Raw genomic sequence first — 21,504 nt, forward strand, 5'->3', positions numbered from 1 at the left:
CTGGAAGCAAAAGTGTTTTAAGCACATCTGTCTTATTGCAGCCGGTCACAAGACTAGGATAAGAAATATAGTTAGCTCTATAAGGCCTAAAAACCCTGTATATACATTCATATAGGCTACTCTACTGTTCAAAAGTTTGGGACCAGTACATTTATTTTTTTTAAAAGAATGAATACTTTTATTTAACACGACACTACAGACATTTATGTTTCATTTCTTTTCTACTTCAAAAATATGCTGTTCTTTTTAACTTTCTATTCATCAAAAAACCTGAAAAAACAATATCACTGTTCTAAAAAAAAAAAAAAATTTAATAAATTCAGCAGAGCATCTGTTTTCAACACTGATAACAAGAAATGTTTCTTGAGCACTAAATCAGCACATATTTGTTGTATTTTTCAATTCATTAAACACAAATTGAGCAAAACTTGTCACACTATATGTGGTAAATTGTCGCAGTGGAAACCTGCATTAAATAGTCAATTATGGGTTTTTCTGAAAATATAAACAGTAAAACGAAACAGTATGAAACACTAATGTGTTGTTTTGGCCAACATAGATTATATACAATTACATCATATAAAACATGTGACTGAAAAACAGATATTAATTACAAAAATAATGTTCAAACTTAGTTTCAAGAAAAGAATTAGAGTCTGCCCCAGCATCATATAATGTGTTAGTCCAGTCTTAATGACAAAAAAGACATGACTTCCTTTCTTCTGTCAAACCCTGAAATTATAGATTGTGTTATAGTAAGTTCACTAAAAGAGTCTGTCTGCATATATGCAACCTAAAGATGGATTTAACAACTGAATCTTGTAAAATACAGACGGTGAAAGAATACACACAAATCTGTAGAACACCTTTTTATTGTGCCCCTAAGATCTTGATCATAAAACTTCAGGAGGACTTAATCGGTTTTGTTCAAAACAAATCAAGACTAAGAAAGAACTGAATGGACTGATTGAACCAGTTTATGTCAATGATGCTGAAAAACTGGATATATGCTAGCTAAAAAATAAAATAAAATTTTTACAGTGTAGGTGTTTTAAGTTGCAGATTTTTTTCCTTATAGAATGAAGTCCAAGAAAAAGATGATTAATTCAGTTTCACAGTTTTACAAAAGTAAAAAAGAAAAAAAGATGCAATTAAAAAAAAAAACAATAAATATTTGACCCTGCCCATGTTAGAGTTTTTGTTCAGTCTGTATATTCAGAAGTAATCCGCGGCTTTCCTCCTCTTGGGCAGCTGGAGGAGGTCGTCTGTGATGGAGGCCGGGTCCTGTGTGGCCGGTGTTCTGGTTTTCCCGGGTGTTGGTGTGCTGGAGGAAGTGGCCAGGCCTCCGAGAGGAGTCTTAGAGCCCATGCTCCTGTGTGCGGGTGACGGGGTGTAGCTCGCCCTCAGGGCTTTATCGGTGTATTTGCTGGATGATTTGTTTACTAGACGCTGAAGGGCAGGAGACAGCGCTGCAGGACTCAGTCCCTTCGGAGTGAGGCTGCAATACATATAAATAATCATTTAGTACACAACATAAATGCAGTTTTGAATATCGCTAATTTTCATGTGTAAGCCAAAGTTTCTCTTTTTTAAGTTATAGAGATATGATTTACATGGCTGTGTTTTCTGTCCCCCGCTGGAACTCTTTATATTGAAACACTTATAGTAAAAATACAGTGTCAGTGTCAAAAGTCTGAAATAGTGGTTGACCGATATTTTTACAAATAAAAAAAGAAAAAGCAAGGGATACTGAAGCCATTAGTGCAAGTAGTAATCATGTGCTCCTGAGTTGACGATCTCAGCACTGTCAAAATAAAGGTCCCATGCATTGTCAAAATAAAACACAAAAACGTAATGGCCAACGACGAAAATTAAAAACTGTCAAATAACAACCAATATAACTGGCTTGCCGATATATCGGTCAACCACTAGTCTGAAACTACACTGAAAATCTTGGATTTAATTTAAATGTTAAAATAAAGTTTTGGAATTCTGAAAATAAAATATAGGTTTTGATATTAAGGTTTGAAATGATACAAAATATGAAAGACATAACATATTAATATACTTTGTGGTTGATCGTCAATAAAGCAAAATGGACCCAAATACTAAGACGTATGAAATATCTTGTTAATTTTACATTTCTTTTTACATTTACTTTTCACTTAAATTGTTATCCTGATAATATAATTAAAATGTGTAAATTTTTCATTTTCTGTAGTTTAATCTGCATTTTTAATTACAAATAATAAAAAACGTTGTTTAACCTAGAAAAAAAGTGCAAAAATTTCAGACTATTTTTCTTTACCTTGCGAGGTTTTCAGTGACTTTGCGCAGCGCCTCTTGTTTTTTAGCTCTGTTTTTTGCCGCAGCCTCATTGGCCATTTTCAGTCCCAACCGCTCTCTTCTCCCAGGCTCTGGAATCTGGAAATCATCCATAAAAACAACCATTCATTATTATTATTAAAATATTGGACAATACATCTAACACACAGCACACACTGCCATCTAACACACACTGATTTTTTTCTGATTATATAAAATTGGGCATCAATAAAACTCAAATTTTCAAGTGAATGAAACCAAGTGACATTCTAATTAGAAATGAACTGGACCTTGAACGATGGACCGTGACTTCTCTCCACAAGTGGCGTATCCGAGCCATCCAGACGAAACGGAGTGCTTTCGATCTCACCCCAGGTCATCAGAGGAGACTCTGCAACACCTTAAAAACAAACAAGCCACTCAGGAAAACATGACACAAGTACTTTAGGTTAAAGTTACTTTATGAATTGTGTACTAACTATAGTAACTAACTAAAACTCAAATGAATCCAAAAATTTGTGGCACTAACCAGGCGCAGGTGAGGCTTCTCCTTCAAATCCGTAACCATTCACTTTGGGGGATTCGTGAGGCAGGAGCTCTTTGCCGTCTGGACCAACCTTACCTTGTTTAAACTAGACAGAAGGCAGAGCAGAGAAATATGCTATTAATTTAGTCATATTTCATGAAATTGATTTATGATCTGATGCTGATCAATAAGATGCAGAGGTCACCGTTACCTGTGCATTGAGCGCAGCAGCTTGCTGGATTTGTGATTTGTTCAGGGCTTTACAGAAGGGGTCAACATCAAACCGTGTGTTCTTGTACAGGACCTCCCGTGGCTTCTTGAACAGTGTGTCATCTTTTTCACCTTTTGGGAAACAAAATAAACATGCAATTTACCGTATGGCTCCTTGGCCATATACATATTAAAATGACACCAAATTTTCTATCACCAGCAAATACAAAATATCACCCTTCTCTACTCATAATAAAGTTATTAAGAGTTCATTTACATGCCTCAGAGAGTATTATGTATTAATATACTGATGCAGATCCTCAATGAGAAACTTACCTTCAGGGTAGTACATGAGTGCATTTTTGGCCTTGTACTGCCATGTTTCCAATCCTGCCTTGGTGCACTCAAGAGCCTGTTTCTCTGTGGACGGTAGAGCGAGGTTCTGCTCATGCCTCTTTAAATGATAGAAAAATAAACACGGTCAGAACTCAAAACAAGACCCACCAATACAAAACTCAATGATACGTAGTAGCTATTATTGTGTTGTACCTCTCTAAATTCATTTTCTGCCTCATAGAGCCACGCATGCCTCAGCTTGTCCTTGTCCTCCGCGAGCTCCATTATCTGCTCAAAGGATGCGTTGTCTTCACTCGTGTTTTTAGCAAGAAAACGGTCCAGAGACGGAAGATCCTTTCCCTCTGTTTTTTCAGCATCTTTTCCTGAAACATAACACAGAACGCACAAAGCATATATCTTTAAAATTCCAAAAGGGAGGTTCACAAAGTCCCAAAATCCCCTCTGTAAAAAGCTAGTAAGAAAAATTAAACAAGAATTTAAAAATTCAAATACGCAAATTTGTGCATGTGTAATTTGATAGTGCCATGTTTGCACATTTAAATTTAAAAAATACAATAATACTAAAAAACTTTGATAATGTACTTTAATTAATCAAATGAGTAAGAGATGATATGTATTAGTTTTAGCAGCAGTCACTTACCGTCCTCTTTCGCTGCTCTGTGTTTGCTCTGTGAACTTGGTGATGTACTTCGACCATCCGGAGTCTCAAATGTTGAGGGAGTCGTGTCTAAATGGGAACGAAATGATTTAAAAGCATTCAAGATGTGGATGAGTTTGTTGCTTCATCAGAACAGTTTTGGAGAAATTAAGCATTACATCACTTGCTCTGCAGTGAATGGGTGCCGTCAGAATGCAAACATCACAATTCACACAACTTCATTCTATAAATTAATGTCTTGCGAAGCGAAAAGCTGTGTGTTTGTAACAAATCCATTATAAAGGCAGTTTAACTTTAAACCTTCCTTACAAACATGTGTTTTTTTGCTTCACAAGACGTTAATTGATGGACTGGAGTCATGTAGATTACTTGTGGACTATTGTGATGTTTTTATCAGCTGTTTGGACTCTCATTCTGATGGCACCCATTCACTGCAGAGGATCCATTGCATATTTTCAGGAAATTTTCATTTTTGGGTGAGCTATTCCTTTAAGTATTAATCACAAACAGTACGAAACATCACTCACAGGGCACATAGGTTCGTGGGGTGTATTTAGCCATCACAGACCCGTATTTGATGGCGATCTCCCTCATCCGCTCCAGATCTCCATTCTCCTCTGCCTCCAGATAATCCTTCTGCGCTTGAAGTTTGGAGACATCTGGGAAAAAGTCCTCTGGATGATCTTTTCCAAATTCTTTAGAAAAAAATTGTGACAGGTATGCGTGTCATTAGCAAATCAAGGCAGAAGAATTTAAGCAGATATAAGCATGTTGTTTACAGGTGAAACATGGCACTCAAATCAGCTGTTCCTGTATACACATTGTATGTTGAAAACTGTCCAGAGGTTTGGTATTTTGTGTAAACTCTGTGGTGCTGAAGGTCACCGTCTTTTTTGTTTCTTCTTTTTTAAATAATAATGAAAACCAAAGCTAAAGTCAAACAAAGTGTATTCAAGGAACACATTTCAAAACACATGATCATTAAAACGGTATAACACAAATTATTGAATGATTATGTATAATACAATGAATTATGTCAGAAAATCGCCTGTTGTATACAGTATATAAGACTGTCTTACCTCTATATATTCATCTTCATCAAGAATCTTCCTCTTCGGTTTCTCAGTCTCTTTCACATCATTCCTAACAGCGACTGTAGTAACATCAGACTTCAGACTCAAAGCTTTCTCTTTGGACTCTGTCATATTTCTAATTTAATAGGACAAACTGTTCTTTTACAGTAATTTAAAGTTCAATTGCGCAAGACGTTGTTTACGTTAGCCTGTACGCTAACTACTGTTTTTCTAAAGAAAATGCCATTAAGATGTGTTTAAAACGTATCTGTTGCCTATTTTAACGATAGCTCGCGATAAATGTTAATTTTAACCACAACTTGATCAAAAAATCCGAAAATCTATTTAATAACAGCAGTTTAGCACACGCAGGAAAAGCGTCTTCCTCTGCGCATCATTTCCGGCGCTGGACAATGAAACATCGCCACCTATTGAATAGCGACCGCGTTTGTTTTTGCCGCTTATTTGTACTGTACATGAACTTTAATGACTTAAGCAGCTTAACACTTCTAGTACACGTAAACACTTAAATAGCGCATTACCTCAGTGAACGTGGTAAGCAATAAACATATCGTTTATTTCAGTCCATAAGTGCAATAAAAGGAGGAATGCTACGTTTCAAAGCCTTTAATATAACTTAGACAAGACACCACAGGTGAACTAATTTTCACACATTTAAACTAACAGATATCACCATACTTCCCTAGTTGATTAATTACAGTAGTTTAAGACAATTATTTTGTATTACAAACTTCTGAAATGTAATGTCTAAATATGCAAATGATACATTATACACAATTAAATATGCCTACATATGCATAAATGTCCATAACAGAAAATAATAAACCCTTAAATTTTGGATATTTTCTTTCCGGTACTCTGAAAGAAAACGTTATGGAAACAAAATAGCCCAAAATTGAGCAAAACAATGGTTTTCCCTGTAGTGTCTTGCCTTAGCAGATAATATTCAAGTGAAGATATGTTTGCATTTAACTATAATGCAAAGCTTCAGAGTCCCCAAAAATGAAAATTATATACAAAATATGCATTAAGACTAACAACACATTTAATGTTATGGAAAGCAACAGAGAAATGTTTGGCTGAAAGAACATGAAAGTGAAAATTTGCCTTTGCTCCCAATAATCATTTGCCTTCATGATAACAGATACATATTAAAGTAGCTATTTTTGTAAGAGATTAACAAAATCATAGTCAGACGTAAAGAAAGCAAGCTGTTTCACTGTTATGTGTTACGCTGAATACAGAAGCCAGTCTGTCTGAAACTGGTTGCAATGGCGTACAAGGATCTTTTAATTAACATAAAGATCTGAAACATTTCCAGTATGACCAGAGGCAGAGCTAAAAACAACTGCACATTTAAATACAATGTAACAGCAGTGTGCTATTAAGTGGATGGCTTATGTGATCCTGCACATGAACCATATCATTAAGCCTTCAGTCTTTAAAAGGCCAAAATATGGAATGGCAAAGACAACACTGCAAAAAAATTATTTTCTTACTTAGCGTTTTTGACTTGTTTTACCATCACGAATATCTAAATGTTCTTAAATCAAGACATATTTGCTTGAGAACGAAAATTATTTAAGATGAAAAATGTATCACAATCAAGTGAATTTATGCTTAAAGCAATAAAAAAAAAAAAAAGAAGTCAATTAGGTATAAAATTGGCATTTTTTAGGTTTTAAGCAAAAACTCACTTAATTCTGATAATTTATTTCAGAAAATGAGACTTAGATTATTTTGTTTCTCAAATAAATTTTTAGATACTTATATTGGAAAATCATTTTTTGCAGTGGACACTGAAATATTCACAGGTGTTTAAAAGTGAAGTGTGTAATTTCTGCAGCATCAAATAGAATTAACTAGTTTTAAACAAATGGAAGCTCACAGAAGCCATGCATTTCTATTTTTCCATTACACTTTCTTGAGGTCACAACTTTTTGCAAATTTATTTGATGCTGCTAGTGCTGGAAACTACACATCTCAACTTTAAGCTCTTATTGGTCACATTTGGATATAACAGAATTAACTAATAAATATAGACTGCTAAGATGTGATAATGGAGGCCCAGTGTCTTTGTTTTGTAGAAATGCTCAGCACGGGACCTTCTTGGCCCATTAGGAGCTTCTTGGCAAGCCGTTGTGAGGTCAAGCGCAAAGGCACGTATTTTGAAGCAGAAGCGATGAAATCACCGCAAATCCATCACGGTCACACTTCCGTCTGTGATGGTGACGTGCTGACTAGCCTGAGCACAAAACACAGACGCAAAACCTTCATTATAGTGCACATAAAGCTGAAGGACAAAGTAGATCAATCAAATAGAGTTTGTGGAATAGTTCACCCAAAAATTAAAATTTGCTTTAAACTTACTGACCTACAGGCCATCCAAGATGTAAATGAGTTTGTTTGTTCATCAAAACAGATTTGGAGAAATGTAGCATTACATCATTTGCTCACCAATGGATCCTCTGCAGTGAATGGGTGCCGTCAGAATGAGAGTCCAAACAGCTGTTAAAAACATCTCAATAATCCACAACTAATCCATACCACCCCAGTCCATCAATTAACAACTAATGACATGAAAAACTGCATGCTTTAAGAAACAAATCCATCATTACATATAAAACTCTATAAAATTGCTTTCTCTAGTGAAAAATTCGTCTCATTTAAATCAGGAGAGAAATATGCACAGATCAATGCACAGTTTACAATCAAAAATCAGTCCATAACAGTTCTAAAACAAATACTTTGGTGGATTTTGATCTGAGGGAACAACAGGGGATGGACTTTTTCACTAGTGGAAGTGTTATTATGGATTATAGACTGGTTATTTCGGTCAGAAACGATGGTTTAAAGTTAAAATACTCTAATAATGGATTTGTTTACAAAGAAACTTTTTGCTTCACGGGATGTTAATTGATGGGCTGGAGTGGTGTGGATTATTGTGATGTTTTTAACAGCTGTTTGGACTCTCATTCTGACGGCACCCATTCACTGCAGAGGATCCATTGCTGAGCAAGTGATGTAATGCTATATTTCTCCAAATCTGTTCTAATAAAGAATCAAACTCATCTATATCTTGGATAGCCTATTTTAATTTTTTGGATAAGATATTCTTTGAAGTACTGAGGTTTAATATTTAGGATTCACTAATCAGGTATCACTCACAGAGAAGAGGGGCGGCTCCTTTGGATGCGGGTGGAATCCTCTTTGTTTGCAGGAACAGATCTCGTCCATCCCGTAGTCTGTCAACCGAAAGTAGCCAGTCCTGGAGCATAAATTATCAGACTGTTATTTTTCTGATATGCGTGCTAACTATCACTCAAACCAAGTAACACGGCATATAGCTAAAAACGTACTCATTAAATTTAGGTGAGCACACAATGGCTATAGACTCTGGAAGCATGATTTGATAAGAGCAATGTGTGTGCAGGTCCACACTGGATAAAAAGGCCGTCTGGGTCGGGTGGGTCTTTTATAAAAAAAAAAAAAAAAAGAGATTGATTATTCTCAAGACACATAATTACAGTGATACTGTTAAAAAAAGTCATGTGACTATACAGAAAACATCATACATGAATCCAGCCCAGTGTAATGAGATCATTCTGATCCTGGATTAGGAACAGTTCCTCCTCGTTCTCAGTGTCACAGTAATCTGGTCCTCCACTCTGCTTGGGTACGATCACGTGTGTCACTGTGAAGGCGTTCTTCATCTGTGGATGAAGACAAGCAAACTGTTTTGTGATTTGCTCATCATAATACGGATTTCCTCAGAAATGTTATTAAGGTTGCAGTTTGATGGGTTTTTTTTGTCATTTTTTTGAAAGACATTAATACTTTTATTCAGCAGGAATGCATTAATTCTATCAAAAATTACAGTAAAGACCTTTAAAATGTTACAAAGTTTTAATTTCAAACAAATGCTTTTCTTTTGAATTTTCTATTCATCAAAGAATCCAGATTTTTTTTTTTACAAAAACAAGAAGCAGCAAAAACTTTTATCAATCCTGATAATGATAATAATAATAATAATAATAATATCCATTATTAATATTTGAGCTCAATGATAATTGTAAATATAATCTTAAAAATATAATAAATATAATCTCATACATTTTAAATTTATACAAATAGTTATTTAAATTTAATATATCACAAAACTACTATTTTTACTTTATTTCTGATCAAATAAATGCCTTATTGAGTATAAGAGACATTTAAAAAATATTAATGGCCCCAATTTTATTTTATTATTTTATCATCAATTTTTTAAAATGAACTAAGACATTGAAGGTAGTATAAGAGATATTACCATCATGCATACATACAATGTAATAATTTAATATTTATATTACAATAAAGATGTGCTAATAAAGATGTGCTTAAATTATATTATTAATAGTAAATGATTAATACATTATGACAATATTTTTTGTATTAGCTCTAATTTCAGTGGCTAATTAAAAATTATGGAATTACGGTAATGTTTTCTCTGTATTAAAAATGTCCATATTAATACATAAACAGTCCAAAAGCCATTACGTGAACAAGAATTTTGTGGTAAAATCTGCTTATTGTTATGAAAAAAAAAATTATAATAAAAAATCTAAATGGCATAAAAATAGACTTTATTTACTTTTTTTTTTTTCTTTAGATTTTGACTGAAATATAGCCTAGTTTAAGTGGGATTTACCAAAATGGATAGCAAAAATGAAAAAACTTAGTCTGCATGTGTCTGAGCATGTTCTGGACGTACCAGCTTGCCACAGAGAATCCCACAGGTCTCCACGGCCCGTGCTGTGTTGGCATCTGCTAGCTTTAAAAACCTTTGGCACAGCTCGGCCGGCACAAAGAGCTGCCGCAAGCCGTTTACCAGCGCACCTAAGAAAACGCATATAATCTCAACTTAACGACTGGACAATTGTAATGCATGTAGGTCAGCAATGAACAAGGAAGTGCAAACTGAGAGGCCTCACTGTGTCCTGCACTGACTGGAACACTAGGCTTCAGTGAGCGGTCAAACGCTGGGAGGGGTGAGGTTTGAGAAACGTGGTTCGGGGTTCCTCCAGGGCTCGTGGGAGGTGAAAACGAGGCCTGTGGAGGTCCTTGTACATCAGACACCAGGAGATCTCGGGGAGAGCTGGGTGACGCCGGGATGCCAAACTCCTGCACGACGCGCTGGCGCTCCTTCTCCAGCTCCTGCCTGCGGATCCTCTCCTCAAAGGCACTGAACTGCTCGTGCTCGCGCTGACGCTGCTGCTGCTCGCGCTGACGCTGCTGCTGCTCGGCCAGTCTCTGCTTCTCGGCGTCCTGCTCCCGCTGCTTGGCCACTTCTCGAGCCTGGGCCTCATCCTCCACTTGCTGCCAGGAGTCACACACCCATCAATAAACACTATTACTTGAACTAGTTTGTGGGTATCATTTAAGAAAGCTCTGTAACCCACCTTTTGGACGAGATATTCAGCATTTTCTTTGTCGTACTGCTTGAGAAGCAGCTTTTTCAGTTCCTCAGCTTTCGGAAAAGCAACTTCCTTTAATTTCTAGCATGGAATAAATAAGGGATATTCATTAGCTTGAGTTATTCTCTCACATTTGGCATGCATTATAATGCTTTAACTTTCCCCAGCAAGAGGAAAATCACATCTTACCCTCATTGTTTCTTTCTTCTCAGGAATGTTGGCTGTTTTGTATTCACGATGTTTAGGAAGTTTTTCAATAAACAACCTAAAAGGAAGTAAAATGCATTATTTATTATTTATTAAAACATTATTTATTATTTTACAAATGTTATCTTTTAATAATAATATTTTATACATATTTATTATTTATATAATATTTCATAGTATTATATTAACTTATTATATTTTTATTAATATGATTTTTAATATATTTAGTTTTGATGTTTAATAAATGCTTATTTCTAGTATATTAAGAAATTTATTTCTAGTAAATAAAATAAATAACACATGGTGTTAAAATGTAAGGAAGCTTTTCAAAAATGGAAGCAAAATAATAAGAATATTTTTATCATTAAAATAATCTATTTTTATGAGTATATTCATAACAATAAAAATATACCTATAAAGTGGGGGAAAAAATATATTTGATCCCCTGCTGATTTTGTACGTTTGCCCACTGCCAAAAAAATGATCAGTCTATAATTTTAATGGTAGATTTATTTGAAAAGTGAGCGAGAATAACAAAAAAAAAGAAAACGCATTTCAAAAAAGTTATAAATTGATTTGCATTTTAATGAGTCAAATAAGTATTTGATCCCCTATCAATCAGCAAGATTTCTGGCTCCCAGGTGTCTTTTATACAGGTAAGGAGCTCTTAAAGGGAGTGCTCCTAATCTCAGTTTGTTACCTGTATAAATCTGTCCACAGAAGCAATCAATCCATCATATCCCAAACTCTCCACCATGACCAAGACCAAAGAGCTGTCCAAGGATGTCAGGGACAAGATTATAGACCTACACAAGGCTGGAATGGGCTACAAGACCATCGCCAAGCGGCTTGGTCAGAAGGTGACAACAGTTGGTGCGATTATTCGCAAATGGAATAAACACAAAATAACTGTCAATCTCCCTCGGTCTGGGGCTCCATGCAAGATCTCACCTCGTGGAGTTTCAATGATCATGAGAACGGTGAGGAATCAGCCCAGAACTGCACGGGAGGCTCTTGTCAATGATCTCAAGGCAGCTGGGACCATAGTCACCAAGAAAACAATTGGTAACACACAACGCCGTGAAGGATTGAAATCCTGCAGTGCCCGCAAGGTCCCCCTGCTCAAGAAAGCACATGTACAGCCCGTCTGAAGTTTGGCAATGATTCAGAGGAGAACTGGGTGAACGTGTTGTGGTCAAATGAGACCAAAATCCAGCTCTTTGGCATCAACTCAACTCGCCGTGTTTGGAGGAGGAGGAATGCTGCCTATGACCCCAAGAACACCATCCCCACCGTCAAACATGGAGGTGGAAACATTATGCTTTGGAGGTGTTTTTCTGCTAAGGGGACAGGACAACTGCACCGCATCAGAGGGACGATGGACAGGGCCATGTACCGTCAGGGCCAGGGCCTTGAAAATGTATGGGTATTCCAGCATGACAATGACCCAAAACACACGGCCATAGCAACAAAGGAGTGGCTCAAGAAGAAGCACATTAAGGTCCTGGAGTGGCCGAGCCAGTCTCCAGACCTTAATCCTATAGAAAATCTGTGGACAGAGCTGAAGGTTCGAGTTTCCAAACGTCAGCCTCAAAACTTTAATGACTTGGAGAGGATCTGCAAAGAGCAGTCGGACAAAATCCCTCCGGAGATGTGTGCAAACCTGGTGGCCAACTACAAGAAACATCTGACCTATACTTATTTGACTCATTAAAATGCAAATCAATTTATAATTTTTTTTTAAATGTGTTTTTCTGGATTTTTTTTGTTGTTATTCTGTCTCTCACTGTTCAAATAAACCTACCATTAAAATTATAGACTGATCATTTCTTTGTCAGTGGGCAAACATACAAAATCAGCAGGGGATCAAATTTAAAAATTTAATTTTTAAGTGCATTTAATGTTTATTTCTAATTATTTGTAATAAATAGCAAAATCAGTCAAATCAGAGTTTAAACTATTTACACATCCTAAATTTTGTTTTTGATATAGGGTTGCAAAAATTGCAAATCTTATAAAATAAATAGAACATAAAACAGCTCAGCTTATATAACATTTAGTTTGACCTCTTGACATTGACGATCAATATTTTATGAAAGTTAAGCACCTCTTTTCACTTATCAGTAGCTGAAAAAGAAAAAAAATATTGACTTTAAGAGTTTAGGCCCTATTTTGTACTGTACTAATGGAAATTTTCCATCAGGAGAGTGATTGATGTTTCTGATATGTGCAATCAACAACCAACATGCTAGGCATTTGGCACTTCCAGGCTGCTCTTGCTGTACTTACGTGATGTACTTATTGTAAAGAATGAATGCATGCTCGACATTCCCCTCCTCTGCATAGATATTGGCCATTCGGATGATTTCCATCCCGGAGCGGAAGTACCGGCGGGGAGGCACGTCCTCGCTGACGTCCACAGAGCTGCCCAGCTTGGTGAGAGCGCGGACCCTCTCCTCAGACGGTAGACTGAAGTCACTGTGCTCAGACATGATGGCTCCTGCCTGCAGATCAATAACACACTTTCAGCATACTGCACTGAGTTTACACTGTTTGTACACTGACTAATAAAACTCTACTTTGGGTGGAGTTACTAACATGTAAGGTAATGAAGTTGATACTCTAAAAAGGGGATTCAAAAAGCATTAAAATGTCTGAAAGTCATTGCATTAGACATCAAAATATGAAATCAAGTGTTACTGTAAAATATGGCAATAAATGGCCTTTTCTCAGAACTGGAACAGGTGTTGTTGTTGTAGAATAAAATAAATGTCACTTGGTTTGATATTTTGTTTTCCAATTCATTTACTTTGATAACTTACATTGCTAATATGTCAAAATACGCTTTTATGTAATTTAAATATATATACAGATGCACAATAATATGCTGACTTCACGATACTCGACTTTAAACTTTTACTTTAAATGAGTCTGGTGGCACCCATTATTGACAGGCCAACCACCGGCAACAAACAATGATAGCAAGATAAGTCTCGCGTGAAGGTAAAATAACTTTCCAACCTGATTTCACCGCACTCCTTTACGCTTTCAAAGATGCGTTGATGTTTTTATCTCATATATTTTCGTCATATTTAGACATTGTGAAAACAAAGCTTGTAGTGTTCATATTAACTGTAATACCATATTACTTCCTGCATCGTATGGAAAGACCCCGCCCCCTGCCGTCAGCTGACGGTGAAGTCATGCCTCAGATTGACCAATCGCGAAGCACTTCTAAGCATATTTTTAGAGCTTCGTGCTTCTGTCACTATGAGGTTTGTACGTTCCTTCAGGATGATGAAACTCGAATTAATGTACCTTCACAATAGTATATTAATGCTGTTGCTTTTAATTGTATTTTTACACAGAAAGGCAGTGTTTTATATCTTTTTAACCAAAATATTGCCTGCAAATTCTATTTCGAGGTAAAATTGCATTGCATTTAAAAACAACACACACAAAAAAAATATTTAGATTTTAAAATAAAGATAGAATAAAGATATATAGGTGTAAATGGAAGATTCAAATTACACCAATGTGAGAAATGCAAGGTTAGTTGTATTCTATGTATCTATGTATCCATCTATCTATGTGCAGTCATGGCCAAAAATATTGGCACCCTTGGTAAATATGATCAAAGGCGGCTGTGAAAATTAATCTGCATTGTTAATCCTTTTGATCTTTTATTAAAAAAATAAAAAAATAAAAATCTAACCTTTCATTGGATAGTAAGAATTTAAAATGGGGGGGAAATATCATTATGAAATAAATGTTTTTCTCTAATACACATTGGCCTCAATTAACGGCACCCTTTTATTCAATACTTTTTGAAACCTCCATTTGCCAGTTTAACAGCTCTAAATGTTCTCCTATAATGCCTGATGAGGTTAGAGAACACCTGACAAGAGATCAGAGACCATTCCTTCATCCAGAATCACTCCAGACCCTTTAGATTCCCAGCTCCATGTTGGTGCTTCTTCTCTTCAGTTCACTCATTTTCTACAGGGTTCAGGTCAGAGGACTGGAATGGCCAGCAGAAGCTTGGTTTTGTGCTCAGTGACCCATTTTTGTGTTGTTTTTGAGGTTTGTGTTTGGATTATTGTACGGTTGGAAGATCCAAACATGTCCCATTATAAGATTTCTAACAGAGTCAGTCACTTATTGATTTTTTATCTGTTGGTATTTGATAGAATACATGATGCCATGTGTCTAAACAAGATGTCCATGACCTCCAGCAGAAATTAAGGCACACAACATAAAAAAAACAGCAGTATATTTCATATATATAGCCAGGGGGTGAAAACTTTTTGAATTTGAATATCATAGTAAATTGTACTTAATTTGTCTTCCGGGAAACATGCAAGTATCTTCTGTTGCTTCCGAAGGGCAGTACTAAATGGAAAAAAATTATATTTCAACAAACATCTTCATCCTGTTCAAAAGTTCTCTCGGATCACTGAGAACATCTGATAAGTAAACTTGTAGCCTAAATAATAGATCATACATCAGCCAGAATATTTTAACTGATAAAAAAAATTAATACAAAATGTGTAAAATATAATAAGATAATAAAACAACTGTAACTTGCACTTGCAATGGTGTTTAATATTTCACTTCATTTAAAACTAAAGGAAAGATAGATCAGCAGCAGTTATAGATTATGTGCGTGAATTATATTTGCTAGATAAAATGACCTACTAACAGACAACCACGACAAAACTTAGTAATATTATTAGCTAGCAGAGTCTAATAAAACAGTCAACCTCTTAAGGAGATCAAATTCATTTACTCCGGCGAAGAAAAAGCACAGTCCAGCAGTTTGGGTTGAACATGTGAAGTCTCCTTGGTTTCAGTGAGGAGTCCTATCAAACGGACCATTCCTGTGTCTATGTCGAGGTTTTCGGTGAGGCCCTGGAGGTCTCGTGGATCCCCCTGGAGGCTCGTGTGGATTGTGGTATGTCTCACCAAACCTGTAGGAGGGAAGTGGAGGTCGATAATGTCCGAAGTGGAATCCACTGAAGGACTGGTTTGGAAAACAGGGTCTCACACCCTGAGGTGGATGAGGAATCAAGGGCGGACGGAAGAGCTGGTGCTCAGGTGGCCTAAACCAAGTCATGCTGTTGTTCTGGTGAAACGGTCTGAGGAGAAATTGTGAGATTGAGTAAAGAAACAGCTTTCATCCAGTAAAAAAAAAAGATTGTTTTGATTTCATGTTGTCTAAAGATTTGATGATTTGAGCATACAAAAACTGATTCTGGTTATGCTGTTCCCTTTGATGATGATGATGATGATGATGATGAGGAGGAGGTGGAGCATCATCTCGTGGCTCGTTTGCAAGTCCCTGGGCGGGTTTTTGGTCTGGTTCCTCCATGCCCTCATTACTGCACGCAGAATTGCAAAGTTCACACTGTAAAGCCTGACATGTGCAATAATAGTCCTATATATAGACAAATTATGAAATAAAATCTAAAAAAGTTTGCATGTGTATTTTATGTTTTGTATCATATTCGATACATCAGGGGTTTTATGGCTCATTTAGTAGGACATAGTGAAAATATGAAACTCATAATCAAGGAGGAAAAACTGAGTCCAAATATACAATTTGGTGAAGCTGCTGATATTTATATGGTCAAAAACATGAAATTCTGATAACCTGTAATGTAAATCAAAGAGTTCTATGTAACTGCACAACTTACTACTTACATAAAATACATATAAACATCACTTGTTGTCTTACTAAGGTGATATTAATGCTTAGTTTTATGATCAAAACTCTGTAGTTTTTATTGTGGCAGGCAAAACATAATGCAATCCAATACAATGATGATAAAGAGATGAACAAACAAACATTTCTTAAAAGACTGAAGATCATTATTGCTAGTCATATTTTAACACGATTTTTCTTAAAAAAGAAAAAGAAAAAAAAAAGGTGTATGAATAATCAAGTACCTATAAGTTGTTTCAGCCCAGTAAATGTTTATCTTGGATATTATGTACAATATAAAAGTTCTTACATTTACTTTTTAAAAATCAGTAAAGATTTCACAAAGTGTACTATGACCTGAACATTAATGCTACTAAAAGGCCTTTTAATTGCTAAAAAGGTTTAAACCATCAATCAGAAGGTAGAAGGCATGTAGTAGACTGTGCAGCAGTTTTAATCATGTTGATAATTTGGAGGCATTAGAAATTTATGTATTAAATATAATGCAGTGTGCTTTACTGGGCTCTAATGGCATGTAGATAAGCTCACCTTCTTATGGGCCCTGTCCTCAGGTCATCAAGATAATTCTGCCTCTCAATTGAGTGTCCCCTTGATTCATTGAATACTTGGAAGAAATCAGAGCATTCAAATAAAAATATCTAAAAGCATGCAAATACATACAGTAAGTTTAAGTGAGCATACTTACAATTAATCGCTTTTTGGGGGTTCATCCCATCAACATCGATTAGGTATCTATGACACAATATACACAAAGTGACAACTGCTGGATACACTAGCTCATCTAAAGACAAAGTTAATGGATCACAAATATGGAAAATGAGCAAAAAGTTATTTTACTCACCGACATATTAAATAGCCGGTGCGATTCAAACCATGCGTGCAATGAACACCAATCAGCTTATCTGTTAAAAAAGCCAGTATTTTGTTAAACAAACTCCAGCTGAACTCAACATAAAACAATGTTTGCAAACTAATTTACATCTATAATGACATTTCTCAGTGAAATAGGTTTTATTAAACATTAGGATGGGACATTAAAAAAAAAGAACCGAATTTCAAGTTTTTGTATTTTGATGAGCATCATTTTTCATAACGTGCATTGATGAATTGTTCACTATATGATGAGGAACATGTACACTACTGTTTAATAACAAAAAAATGAAATTAGTACTTTTATTCAGCAAGGATGCGTTAAATTAATCAAACATGACATTTGTAATGTAACAAAAGATTTCCATTTCTAATAAATGCTGTTAAAACTTTCTATTCATCGAGGAATCCTGAAATCCATAAAAATATTAAGCAACACAACTGTTTTCAACATTAATATTAAATAATAAATGCTTCATAAGCAGTAAATCATCATATCAAAATGATTTCTGAAGGATTATGTGACACTGAAGACTGGAGTAATGATGCTAAAAGTTCAGCTTTGCATCACAGAAATAAATTACATTTTAAAATACATTCAAATAGAAAACAGTTATTTTAAATTGTAATAATATTTCACAATTTGACTATTTTTCATCAAATAAATGCAGCTTTGGTGAGCATAAAAGACATTTATAAAAGCTTACCAAACAGTACCGACTTAAGAAAGCCATTTTTGATTTCAGATTGATTTAATTAACCATTAAAAATTTACCGTTGTTTTCATTATCACGCAGAAAATGTCTGACGGCCTTCTTGAATTTGAGAATCGTGGCATCGTTTGGCACTTCATGCCCTGCTGTGAAGATCTTCAGGTGGTACAATGTGTTTGGCAAATCCTGACACAAACACAATCACACATTTAGAGACAATCAGTACAACTTCCCTCCAGCCTGACAAAATCTCATCAAGCTGGATCTTCCAGCATGGAGATGTTTACACATTCATGAGGAGACAATATGGTTAGATGTTTATTTAGGCTGTAATTCCTACCTCTACTTTGTAGTAGCGAGTTGTGAAGGTCAGATCAATGATGAGACCCAGTTCTTGTCCTTCCTTCTCCAACAAATGCACAAGATCAAACGGTCCAAAGGCTTCTGATTGCGCTAAATGATATCTGAAAGACTAAACCAGAAAGCACTGCAATTAAATCTAAACTCTCATGCACATTTCAAACAGGTGGAGGATTTGTGAATGTCTTCAAACCTGTTTTAAGGGAACTTTAAAAGCGATGAAGCGAGTTCCAGGGATTCGTTTACCCACCGTTGTATAGTCTGTCCATCTAAAGGAGACACACAACTTCAGCAAACAGTCCTTAAAGCTTAACTTTAATTAATGAACCTTATGAAACCAGTCAAATTATAAAAGCTAACCTGTCAGGAACGGTGTTTTTCTTTTTTGCAGGCATGTCTTCACAGCAGCTGCTTGGCCTTTGCAATGCCATACACTCTTGCAAAACAGATAAGTTATGTCTGATTACATCCCATTCATGATTGACATTACCGTAAGCAGAATTCGTACAAACTCTAAAACATAAAATATTTATGAATTAGTTTGATTAACTTACGTTTCAGATATGAACTGTTACATATATAAGAATCAGAATTTGGTTTCACTTTCAGCAAACGTATTGCCAAAACAAACTTAATTGAACAGATTTAGGTTTAAACAGTCTCTTTAAGCGTGTTCAAGCCCCGTATCCAATCATAACATATATTATATTTAAATACAATAAAGAATAATACATTTTACTGAAAAGTAAACCACTAAGTTACCTCTGTAAGACTCCCACTTCCACGTTACCGACAACAGTCGAGTACCACACACTCCTCTGACGTAATTCATCTGCTGGGAGCTGCGCGCTCTGCTGCCGCGCTCAGGCCGGGAGGTGCAACTGCATCCCAACCACAACTGAAGCGCTTCAATTTTGTTGCCAAATTTAGCAGCTTTTCAGACTACCCTAGCAACTTTTTATTAGAAAAGCACATTGCAACAAATTTAGCTATTTTTAAAATTTATTTGGCAACTTTAAGCAACTTTTAACTAAGTGATTCAAATGATAAAAAGGCACACATTTTCCATCTAAATTACACAAAAAGAGGACAGCAAAGATGCCTAGCAGTACACACATCATGCGTATTAAGTTAACTGTTATTGTTGGTGCCAATAGCCTTGTGGTTAGTGCATCGACATACAGTGCAACTGCGCTCACGGCGACTCGAGTTCGATTCCCATCTTGAGGTCCTTTGCTGATACCCTCTCTCTCCACCCAATGCTTTCCTGTTGTCACTCTACTATCCTGTCCACAATAAAGAAGGCCTAAAATGTGATGACGGCATTGCGCAATGACATTGCAACAAATTGACCTTACTTTAGCAACTTCCCCAGAAAATTAGTTGGCAACACTGTAATGGTCACTCAAGGTTTTCTACTTGTGGAATATTTTTGTGTAACAGCCGCTAAAATGACCGTTGTCTACCAATTATAAAAATGTCAAGCGCTGTTCGCACCATATAACTACAAAGTTTTGATGAGTCCAAAACAAACAGAACAATATCACTGACATCACTTTTAGAACAATTTTTTTCCCCCAGATAAACGATAAAAACACTGCTAGACAATCGTGGATTTAAAGTGGCAGATGACTGCAGACAATGCACATTTATAAATAATAAACAGAATGTTTAATGTTGGTGTGGAAACGGATATAGTTATGATTGGTGCGAATGGGCTTTTTTGTACATAAAAAACAAATAAAAATGTTTAAAGGGGTGTAAATGAATTTCCAGTCATTTCGGTAGCCTACCATAGAAGCTCAGCCTACAGAGCGGGGTCGGCCTATAGGCCTACTACTCACCTTATCCCTTGAACACTTTTAATCGAGTAATAAATGAATCATTAATATATATTAATTAGTGCTGTCAAACAATTAATCGCATCCAAAGTAAAAGTTTTTGTTTACATAATATATGTGTGTGTACTGTGTATATTTATTATGTATATATAAATACACATACATGCATGCATATATTTCAGAAAAATGTGTTATGTTTATATATTTTAGAGCGCAAGCATGAATAAAGTAAATGGCTCTGGACATTATTTTGAGTTTTTTTTTTAAATTATGAGTAAACCTAATGAATAAACTTGAATTATTTGAATGCTGTCTATGGCAGAAGAACCAAGAATTTAACTCTCACACACCAGGAAACACTTGGGTGTTTCTAAGGTAGACAGACTGAGGAAGTCTGGCACATAGGGAAAGCTGCAATGTACGTAATCAAAAGGAATGTTTCTCTAGAGCTATGCATAATTCCACATGTGAACTTGTTACTATTTGCCTATAAATAATTGATTTGAGGTTGGATATCAAATATGATACAATTTATTTATTATAATATCTGTTGGCCAGTGCTTATTTTTGTATATTAACTTTTGATAATTGTTTAGTTCAGATGAGGTGTTCTTCTGAACATTATATAGAAACCCGCAGACAGTAGGAATTAGATTCTTTATACAACCCAAATTCCGGAAATGTTGGGACATTTTTAAAATTTGAATGAAATGAAAACAAAGACTTTCAAATCACATGAGCCAATATTTTATTCACAATAGAACATAGAGAACATAAATGTTTAAACAGAGAAATTTTCCACTTTTATCCACTAAATGAGCTCATTTCAAATTTGATGCCTGCTACAGGTCTCCAAAAAGTTGGCACGGGGACAACAAAGGGCTGAAAAAGAAAGAAATTTTGAAAGGATTCAGCTGGGAGAACATCTAGCAACTAATTAAGTTAATTGACATCAGGTCTGTAACATGATTAGCTATAAAAGGGATGTCTTAGAGAGGCAGAGTCTCTTAGAAGTAAAGATGGGCAGAGCCTCTCCAATCTGTGAAAGAGTGCGAAAAAGATTGTTGAATACTTTAAAAACAACGTTCCTCAACGTCAAATTGCAAAGGCTTTGCAAATCTCATCATCTACAGTGCATGACATCATCAAAAGATTCAGA

General features: G+C 35.6%; 3 protein-coding genes across 4 annotated transcripts; all 3 read right to left on the minus strand.

Moving 5' to 3' along the window:
- Window positions 1-854: 854 nt before the first annotated feature.
- On the minus strand, window positions 855-5,541 carry ess2 (ess-2 splicing factor homolog). The gene is given in 11 exon segments (XM_058789911.1): window positions 855-1,498; window positions 2,309-2,424; window positions 2,616-2,725; window positions 2,855-2,957; window positions 3,063-3,193; window positions 3,398-3,515; window positions 3,611-3,780; window positions 4,059-4,145; window positions 4,604-4,750; window positions 4,753-4,771; window positions 5,156-5,541. Coding segments are annotated over 11 exon segments (1,410 nt in total). The 5' UTR covers window positions 5,282-5,541; the 3' UTR covers window positions 855-1,215.
- A 159-nt stretch (window positions 5,542-5,700) lies between these two features.
- On the minus strand, window positions 5,701-14,019 carry stambpa (STAM binding protein a). The gene is made up of 10 exons (XM_058789913.1): window positions 13,858-14,019; window positions 13,126-13,340; window positions 10,819-10,894; window positions 10,615-10,710; window positions 10,147-10,531; window positions 9,927-10,051; window positions 8,746-8,883; window positions 8,530-8,642; window positions 8,339-8,438; window positions 5,701-7,415 (listed from the first exon to the last, which is right to left on the minus strand). Exons 2-10 carry the CDS (start codon window positions 13,326-13,328, stop codon window positions 7,359-7,361), a joined length of 1,293 nt encoding a protein of 430 aa, XP_058645896.1. The 5' UTR covers window positions 13,329-13,340; window positions 13,858-14,019; the 3' UTR covers window positions 5,701-7,358.
- A 1,073-nt stretch (window positions 14,020-15,092) lies between these two features.
- Window positions 15,093-19,395, minus strand: dusp11 (dual specificity phosphatase 11 (RNA/RNP complex 1-interacting)). Of its 2 annotated transcripts, none has more exons than XM_058789391.1 (10): window positions 19,267-19,395; window positions 18,865-18,940; window positions 18,698-18,773; window positions 18,485-18,616; window positions 18,207-18,330; window positions 17,403-17,463; window positions 17,247-17,293; window positions 17,090-17,165; window positions 16,080-16,217; window positions 15,093-15,974 (listed from the first exon to the last, which is right to left on the minus strand). In XM_058789391.1, the coding sequence occupies exons 1-10, from the start codon at window positions 19,334-19,336 to the stop codon at window positions 15,686-15,688; spliced, it is 1,089 nt and encodes a 362-aa protein (XP_058645374.1). In that variant the 5' UTR covers window positions 19,337-19,395; the 3' UTR covers window positions 15,093-15,685. The 2 variants fall into 2 exon arrangements, with proteins under 2 accessions (XP_058645374.1, XP_058645375.1); XM_058789392.1 differs by having other exon boundaries at window positions 18,865-19,017; window positions 19,267-19,392.
- Between the last annotated feature and the right edge of the window lie 2,109 nt (window positions 19,396-21,504).

This window comes from Onychostoma macrolepis, chromosome 10, assembly GCF_012432095.1.
Source record: "Onychostoma macrolepis isolate SWU-2019 chromosome 10, ASM1243209v1, whole genome shotgun sequence".
Lineage (NCBI taxonomy): Eukaryota > Metazoa > Chordata > Actinopteri > Cypriniformes > Cyprinidae > Onychostoma > Onychostoma macrolepis.